General features: G+C 40.0%; 1 protein-coding gene across 1 annotated transcript in view; it reads right to left on the reverse strand.

Annotated features, from left to right (window-relative positions):
• The window catches only part of CASC3 (CASC3, exon junction complex subunit), a 21,032-nt gene extending 13,757 nt beyond the window's left edge, over positions 1 to 7,275 (reverse strand). Inside the window, exons 1-3 of the mRNA XM_006925118.3 lie at positions 6,924 to 7,275; positions 6,503 to 6,530; positions 6,133 to 6,170 (exon numbers count right to left, since the gene is read on the reverse strand). Of these exons, the coding sequence (XP_006925180.1) occupies positions 6,133 to 6,170; positions 6,503 to 6,530; positions 6,924 to 7,154 (297 nt within the window). The 5' untranslated portion in view covers positions 7,155 to 7,275. The remainder of the gene's footprint in view (positions 1 to 6,132; positions 6,171 to 6,502; positions 6,531 to 6,923) is intronic.
• Between the last annotated feature and the right edge of the window lie 2,029 nt (positions 7,276 to 9,304).

A 9,304-nucleotide genomic window follows, 5' to 3' on the forward strand; every position in this document is an offset into this window, starting at 1 on the left:
CCCCTGAAGCAACTGCTACCCTGGCAGAATTCTCGCTACAGAGGTTTTAGCTCATTCTCGCACTCCTCACATATTTCAGAGTAAGGAGTAGAGCTGGTATATTTCTCGTTCTCAATGTCTCTTCCAGACCTAACTCCTTCAGCCTCATCTTAAACTCCTGCTCCTCTGGGGCTCCTATCACCTGGCTATATCTCTACACTTCTGCATGGGCCTACCCTGTCACTGACTTGAAGACTTGAGTTCACCTCCACTTGAGTCATCCATTTCCATGGCCATACTTCAGACCAGTTTAACCTGTGTTTTATGCCAGGCATGTAACTTCTTTAGTAAAGGGTTTATCTTTGCCTTAAGCTCTGTCCATTGTTTCTGGGCATCTAGGTTAACACATTTTTGAAATAAGCCACCGGATAGAGCTCATAATCTTGTTAAGTATCCTATAATCCAATCCCTGCCTTGCTTTCTTCCACCTCCTTAAGTCCCCTAATTTCAAATGCATAAAAGCTACAAAATAGTTATTCTCCTGAGCATTTAAGATCTTGCTCCCAGGCATATTGTCAGTTTGGCTCAAATGAACTCATTAAAGTCCTCTACAGGTTTGGAGGTTTCTTATATCGACATCTGCAACTGTTATGTAGGTTTTACAGTAAACCTTCATTCTTAAATCTTAAATACTCTAGACTTTGATCAAAACTACCATATGCAAAAGAATGAAGTTAGACTCTTACTTCATCCCATAGACAAAAATTAACTCAAAAAGCATCAAAGACCTAAATGTAAGGGCTAAAACTATAAAACTCTTAGAAGAAAACAAAGGGGTTAATCTTTGACTTTGGATTTGACATGGATTTGGCAAAGACTTCTTAGATATGACATCAAAAGCACAAGCAACAAAAGAAAAACATATACTGAACTTCCTAAAAATTAAAATCTTACACCATCAAGAAAATGAACACAAAACCCACAGAATAGAAAACAAATATTTGCAAATCATGTCTTGATAAGGAACTTGTATCCAGAAAATATAAAGAACTCTTACAACTCAACGATTGAAATACAACCCAATTTAAAAATGGACAAAGTATCTGAACAGCCATTTCTCCAAGGAAGATATGCAAATGGCTGATAAGCACACACACACACAAATGCTCAAAATCATAATCATCAAGGGAATGCAAATCAAAATGAGACACCATTTCACACCTACTAGAATGGCTAGAATCAAAAAAATCAAGTGCTATTGAGTATGTGGAGAAATTGGAATCCCTATACATTTGCTTTTGGGAATATAATACAGCTGCTTTGGAAAAGTGTGGCAAAGATTTAATACAGTTACCACATGACTCAGTGATTCCATTCTGAGGTACACACCCAGAGAAATAAAAACATACATCCAAACAAAAACTTGTACACTAATGTTTATGGCAGCATTATTCGTAATAACAACAACGAACAAAATAGAAACAACCCAAATGTCCATCAACAGGTGAATGGATACACAAAATGTGGTACGTCCCTACAATAAAGTATTATTGAGCCATAAAAAGGAATGAAGTATTGATACATGATCCAACTTGGAAACTTTATGCTAAGTGAAAGAAGCCAGTCACAAGAGTCCACTTATGATTTTATTCATATGAAAGGCCAGAACAAGGAAATCTCTAGACACTGTATATTTGTGGTTGCTTAAGGGTGGATGGGATGAGGATGCAGGAACTAAGGGTTGGGAGTGATAACTAAAAGCTACAGGCTTTCTTCCTAAGGTAATGAAAATGTTCTGAAACTGTGGTAATGGCCACATATATCCGCGGATAGACTAAAAATCAAAGAACTGTACACTTCAAATGGATAAACTGTAGGTAAATATGTCAATAAAGCTGTTTTTCAAAAAACCCTGCCTATTATTCCTGTTCTTACCCATTTTTTCCCTTACTCTCTCATCTACGACTTTCAATATCTACTCCCTTGACCTTCTCACATTCTCCTATCAATCAGTCTTTCCCACATTCACTTTCCTATCTTTCTAGATTCCATGGCCCACTCATTTCAATCACTACTACTAACACTCTTAATTCCCTGCCACTCCCATGTGTCCGGGACTGGATCAACTCAAATGTCTCCTTTCTCTAGGCCTAACCAGACTATGGACGTCACTGAAAAGAGTTAAGATAACTTCACATATCACTGCCACATCCAAACTCAGCTACTCGAACCTCCTTTAGTCTCAACTCCTATTTCATTCCTACACCAAACTCCTTCTCTTTCATTCTATTTCACAAAGAAAACAAGGACAGGAACACCAGCTTCTTCCCCACACTCCTTTCCTTTCTACCTTTCTAGAATTACAATGGAAAATGTTAGCCTTGTCTGGTTCCTATTTCTTCTCACATACTCAGTCAAGAACACCAGTACACTTATTACCTACACCTTCCCTTTTCTTTCCCTTTCTACTCATTCCTTTAATCTTTAACCATATTTGATCCTCTAACTTAAAAATATAACCACCAAACCCTCTCTTAACTTCGTAAGCTTCTTTCTAGTTACTATCTCTCTAGTCTCCCCTTCATAGTCAAGTTTCTTTAAAAATTTTTTCTTGGAAAATTCTGGGAAAATGGTATTAGCATAGTTTTTGATCTCTTCAAATCTCCACATAAAACGAGAGCTTCTAGACAGTAAAATCAAAACCCTCTGACATGTACAACAAGACTAGGTTATAAGATCTATCCAAGACACCAAAATATAAGCACATGAAAACAAAGCACCAACAGCCACAAGACTGTTGCATCTGATTAGTGTCAGAAAAAGGAGAGAGAAGTAAATGGACCTGAGAATAGGAGAACCCTGAAATAATCAACAGGTATTCAATGGAAAGCAAAACTGAGAACAGGTGAAACTAGGAGGGAATTTACTATCTCCAGTAGCATGTGAGCATAAGGATTCTGTGATAATAAGGTGGTCTGAATGGGGCTAAGCAGTCTAACTGCTCTGAAATCTTGAAACTGACCTGGCTACCAGGGCTCCTTTCTAGGGTAGGGTCCCACAATGAAGAGAAACTATTGAGAGGAGAATCATATTGAATAGAAATGAAAAAAAGATAAAAGATTAGGAAAAAAGGGTTAAATATTGAAGACAAAGAACATTTAGGAGCTCCATGACACACTGTAGAGGACATCTATCTGTGAACACTGACTTGCAATAATCAACACCAAGACAAATTCTAATTGAATTACTGGACCTAAAGAAAAGAAAATTGGGTGGTCGGTTTCGCTCAAGATAAAATCTTTGGTTCACATTGTTTCCACGAATCTGAAAATACCATTTTGCAAGAAATACAAAGGACAGAGGGAGCATGTTGAATTAGACTATGAGTGAGCAACCATCAAAATTTTTTCAACGGATAAATTGTAAAGGGTTGAAAAACTAGCCTGTAGATTGAGTGAGATCAAATTTTAAGAAATAAGCAACACTAAACTTCAGTGTCTAAGTATACTCAGTTAGTAACAAAGAAGAGCAATTAACAATTACTATAAAAGTCAGAATGTCAAATCTTTTTCTGTAATCTAGACCACCACAATCCCATAGGACTTTCTGTAATGGTGAGAATATTTTTATCTGTGCTGGCCAAAACGGCAGCCACCAGCCGCAGGTGGCTATTAAGTAAAATGTAGCTATTTCAACTGAGAAACTGAAGTTTTAACTTAAATTTAATTAATTTAAATTTAAATAGCCACATTTAGCTGGCTGCTACCACAGGTTCCTCAATCTCAAAACAGCCAAAATTTTACCACTAGTGTCCTTCCTAAAACCTCCTCCTCCATTGGTCCCATTCTTAGTGAATAACACGATTCATCAACCTGAGTATTCTTTTGACTCCTTCTTAATGCAGGCTTCACATTCAGTTCTGGGTTCTATTAGTACCATCTAAATCTCCCAAATCTGTCTACATTTTGCCAATCCCACTGCCATGTCCCTTCTTTAGGGCCTCATCATGTTCCTTGGGACTATCCTAACAACCTCTTAACAGCTCCCTGTCTCCATTCTTGCCTCATCCACAATTCATTTGCCACACTTAAGCCTTCAGTAGCCTCTTTCCTTGCTACTAGGATAACACCCAAACTCCTTTACATACAGAATGGTGAGTTGCTATAAATTCAATCACCGAACTCCACCGAACATGCCATACTGCCTCGCAGTCTTTCCGTTTCCATTCTCTAGTGACATCTGCAAACATTCCTCACCCCGAAACGGCTCATCTCTTTTACTTTGCAGATAACTTCACCGCTGACTTCAGAGAAAATAAGTCATTACATTCTGTCAATTCCATAGCCTAAATAACTTTCAGTTCTGTCTACTTCTATTTTTCACTACCATTCCACTCCATGCCACATTTACTGCTTGCCTAGACTTCTACAATAGCTTTCTTAACTAGATTTTCTCAAATCTTTCACCCCTCAGATCAACTCTCTCCACTGCAGACAAAATAACTGTTATAAAACTCTCAAATTTTACTGTGCATAAGCATCAACCAGGAAACTTGTTAACATATAAATGTCTGAGTCTTCCCTCCCTCTGAAGATTCTGTTGCAGTAGGACTGGCCAACTAGATTTCCTGATGCCAGCGTTCCTAAGATCTGACACTTTTGTTTAAAACCCTGTTATATTTTTTCACTTCCTTAGCTTTAAATTAAAATAAATTTTAACCTGGTTTATAAGGTACTTTAAAATTTGGATTCATCGACTCGTCACTTGCCATACTAAATTTTTCACATCCTTCAACTCGTCATGCAGTCCATTCCTTCCAGACCCTCTTCCCAGACAGTGTTACCTCTCCTTAGAAAACTATGCCTGGCTATCTCATACTCATCCGTCAGATCTCTCTTTTAACATCCCATCCTCTAAGGGTTTCCAAATACCCTAAATCCAGTTAGTTGGCCCTGTTATGTGCTCCCAAAGCACCCTGTGTTTCCAAACGGGATCACGGCACTTACCAAACATTGTTATAATTACTTAACTGTCTATTCCCCCTTCTGACCCAAAATGTAAATTTCACAAAGGTGGAACCACGTGTCTTTTATTCCAGTGCCTAGTACAGCTCCTAGCACAGAGCAGATACTTAATGAAAAGAAGAAACAAGGCCCTTCATGATCTGGCTCCTGCTCACTAATTTGCCTTTACTTCTGCTATCCATCCTATCTCAACAATGCTCCAGTCACACCAGATTACTTTCAATTTCCCAAATATTCAATTTTCTCTCCTGCCTCTGGGCTTTTGCATCTATTGCTCCCTCTGCCTAGAACATGGTTTGCCTAATTCCAATTTATTCTTCCCTGACTGCCTAAGATACATTCAGTATCAAGCCATTAACACCTTACTTAACCATATCCTCCAGCAGTTTTCACCAATACCTATGATTGCCTATGATTGTTTGACTTCCTTACTAAGTCTTAAAATTCCTAAATTTAAGAATTTTGGTATAGTGTTCACTGTTGCCAACTCCAGGGTTCAATAAAAAGTCTAATATGTAGTGACAGTTCTATAAAACTTATAAAATGAAAATTTGATATATAACTCCATCACCCAAATCCAGAACTCAGGACTCTACTCAATCCCAGGAAACCAACAGGTATTCTGATGGTCTCTCTAGTAGTTTATCCAATCAAAACAAGCCCACAGAGGCTTGGCTTAGGAAAACTTTCTTCTAAAGATAAAGCCCCATCTATAAAGTGAGGGATGTTTCTGACAAAAACCACTCAGAATCCTGCCCTTTCAAGGTCTTCGGATACACTCAAAAAACAAAACAAAAGAACTGGCTGGCTTCACTATTTAGGCAGCATAAAATGAATTGTCAAGTTTCCTGTGAAGGGCTTCAGAATGTTCTCTCTTATTTAGAACCTTATTTTCTTCAGATAGGGTGAAAAGCCAATTACTAACAGTATAACATGTGTGGCCTGAAGAGGCTTGCATCAAGTTTCCCTCTTACTGAACAAGCCTTTTTGTAAGTTTTTCAAATGCATATATGAATAATGTACAAGAAGAGTTAACAAGTAGGTCATGGTACTTTTGAACCACAGGTGTATATGTTTTTAAAATACATTTTCCACCTACACCAAAGGAAAAAGAACCTATCACACTCACTTCTGAGTCTTCTGCACTTTCATAATCCGACAGAACAGCTAAAAGAGAACAGAAACATTTAAAGAAAAAAATGCAACAGAAATTATTATAATACATTTCCTGACTACTTGCTGTGGATCTGGCTAAAATCTCACTTAATTCTGAAATCAACGTATGATAAAGATAAAATTACAGTTCCCTATTCCAGATGGGAAACAAGATCAAAGAGTGACTTGCCTAAGTCACTGCTAAAACATTTGCTCTTAAGCACTATGCTACAAAGTGCCACTCTGTGGAAACCTCTCCCCAAATCCGTAACAGTCTGAGAGGATGTAAACTACTGCAAATACCTGAGCTGGGTTTTTGGGCAACTCATCCTGATGCTACTCACCATCGCCCTCGATGCCATCTTCACTCTCCTGAAGAAAACGAGAAGTCATGGGTTAGTTGTGATTTCCAGGGAGGGGGATGGAGAGCTGAAACTCAGAGCAAAATGGTTGAAAAGGGAGACGAGAAATGGTACATCTTTAACAAGCAGCATCCGAGGAAGATCTGGTCTCTTCGCCTCCAGGCCCGACTTCCTAATAAACATTCGCTGTCCATTCGCAGCGCTCTGCCCTCCCCCTGAAACCCTCAACCTTTCCTCTTCCCTTGGGGCTCCGGATGCAAACCGCACTGGAATAGCTGTCCTCTACTCCAACACAATATACCCCAGCATTTACCACCAATTCCCAGCCTCCCATCATCATCTACACCCCGCCCCCAGGCCGGCACGCCACCTGCCCCGGCCCGCCCCGCTCGCGCGCACTTACACACTCGGACTCCTCAGCGCTCTTGGCCCCTCCGCTCTCCACCCGCCGTAGATGAAGGGCCCCGGCTCGGCCTCCGCGCTGGGAAGGCAGAGAGCCGCTGCCGCCACCTCCAGCGCTCCCGCTGCAACTCCCGCCGCCCCGCGGAGGAGAACCTCCGCTGTCTGAGCCGGAAGCACCAGACTCTTCGTCTTCGGTATCCTGCGAAGCGCGCTGCCGCCGCCGGTCCGCCATCTTACGGAGAACGGCCAGCCAGCGCCTACGTACGCCTGTCGCTGGGGCTGCCGGGAGGCTAGAGAGCTACTCCCAGCATGCTTCACGTGCGACGCTGACCTCCCGGCTTTTCTGAAGGCTGGGGACGGGGATGGCGTCCTGCGGCACGTTTGCGGGCGAACGGGATGACGTAAGTCGGTGACGTGAGGGGGCGTGGCGCGTCCCCTGACTTCCCCTGGGTAGGCCCCGGGCAAGGGGAGCTGCGTTTGGGCAGTGTCGTTCGGCTCCTTGCCCGGCCATCTTGGGCTTTCCAAGAGGAAGGCGTTGACCTGTCACAGCTTCACTGCGGCATTAGAGCTGTCATGGTTTTCTTTGTACATTTCTCGTTTCTACTTACGTTTGTAGCAAATCATTTTACCGCATTTGTTTTGTAAACTCACGAGTCAAGGTGAACCTCTAATGATGTAGCCATTGTGCTACATCAGATTTGCCACACCACCCATTTTAAGCTAAAGGGTGAAGGAGAAACCAGTTGTCTGCAGTGAAGCCTGGACTTAACTTCCTTGCGTTCTTGTGTCCTCTTCCTTCTTCATTTGTCTTCCCACTCCAGCCATTCCAAAGAGCAGGCTGGTAAGATGCTAGTTTTACCAAGGTTTTAGAACTGATTTAAAAAGAAGAGGTGATCATAGGAACTCGCATTGGTTCAATATATTGACATGATTCCCTTCTTGTTAAGGGTTACCACACGGGTAGAAAAGGGAATGTCTTGATTTTGTCAAGGCATTTGTCATCAATGAAAAAAACAGTATTTTCTTTGGACTGTAATGACACGATGTGTGAACTAAGTTATTAGTGCACCTACAAGAGTGCACGTTAATAATACACATATCTCAAACAAAGGTCACCGTGGCACAGTACAGGATTCTGTCGTGTGTAACATTTACAAATTATGTATGGTTAAGAATCCTCATGCTTACCAAATTTATAGACAGTATGAAACTAGAACGCTTTCTGAATGCCTTCAGAATAGGATCCAAACAGATCTCAACTGGTTAAACAAGTGGCCAGATGTGACAACTTGTAAATCTAGTTACAACTGTCCAGGGTTAAAAATGGAAGATATATGATTTAAGGTTTTAAAAAAACATGAAGGATCTTACTGATCACAAAGTAAATCGATGCAAATAAGGCTGCCAAGTTTAGTGTCTGAATAAGGAAAAGTGATGTCTGCCACTTTGCCTTTCAGTTGGTCTGGGCTCAGTTTTTAAATGGACATGAGCAAATTGTTCACTCATCCAGAGGGCACTGAAAAATTCAAAATCCTTTATTTTGAGGAAGTGTAATATCTCTGAATGTTTACCATGAAGAGTTGGAATAGCCACAGGTATCTTTAATCGGGGGACTTTGAGGAAAAGGAGGAGCTGATCTTTATTCATCACCCTGGAAGGCAAAGAACCAATGGGTTTGAGTTACAAGAAGTTAGATTTTGTCAACAAGGAAGAATTTTCTAACAGAAAAAAATTTATAGAAAAAAAAAGAAATGTTGGAGCACAATCTGGACTTCATTTGTCTGGAATGTATTAGAGGTTAGACTAGATGACCTCTAAGGTCTTTTCCAACTTTGAGGTTTTATTAATTTAGACAGTAGGCACCAAGTATCCTACCCTATACTCTCACTTTTAAAGTTGCTAGTTATGTGTAAGGAAGAACACAGGACAAAGAGAAATGAAACATACATTGTGCTCATACACAAATGGAAGTGAATACCTTATATAAAAGGGAAAATGGAGTTTTTTTCTATTTTGTGAAATAGATTTTTTTCTCATCTTTTAAAATCTGCAAACACAATTGTTTAATACTTCCCGATAAAATAAATTAAAGCAGAAGTTCAAAAATTAACAGCCACAATAGTTTATTTACAATTGAACTCTTTATAAGATATTTACAAGACAACCAATTTTACACATCAGAAATGGTATCAAAAGTATGAATTACAACACTGACAACAATATGAAATGGGCTTAAAACAAAGCTGAAGTGGACAGACAAGCAATTTTTCTTTTTAATTTATTAACACTAGCTTAAACTTTGTTAAAGAAAGAAACAAAGAACTATGTTTTAGGAGAACTGCAGGGCCTTCAGTTGAAGATTGAATTTCACAGTGTTGTATC

Source organism: Pteropus alecto, unplaced genomic scaffold (assembly GCF_000325575.1).
Source record: "Pteropus alecto unplaced genomic scaffold, ASM32557v1 scaffold98, whole genome shotgun sequence".
Taxonomy (NCBI): domain Eukaryota; kingdom Metazoa; phylum Chordata; class Mammalia; order Chiroptera; family Pteropodidae; genus Pteropus; species Pteropus alecto.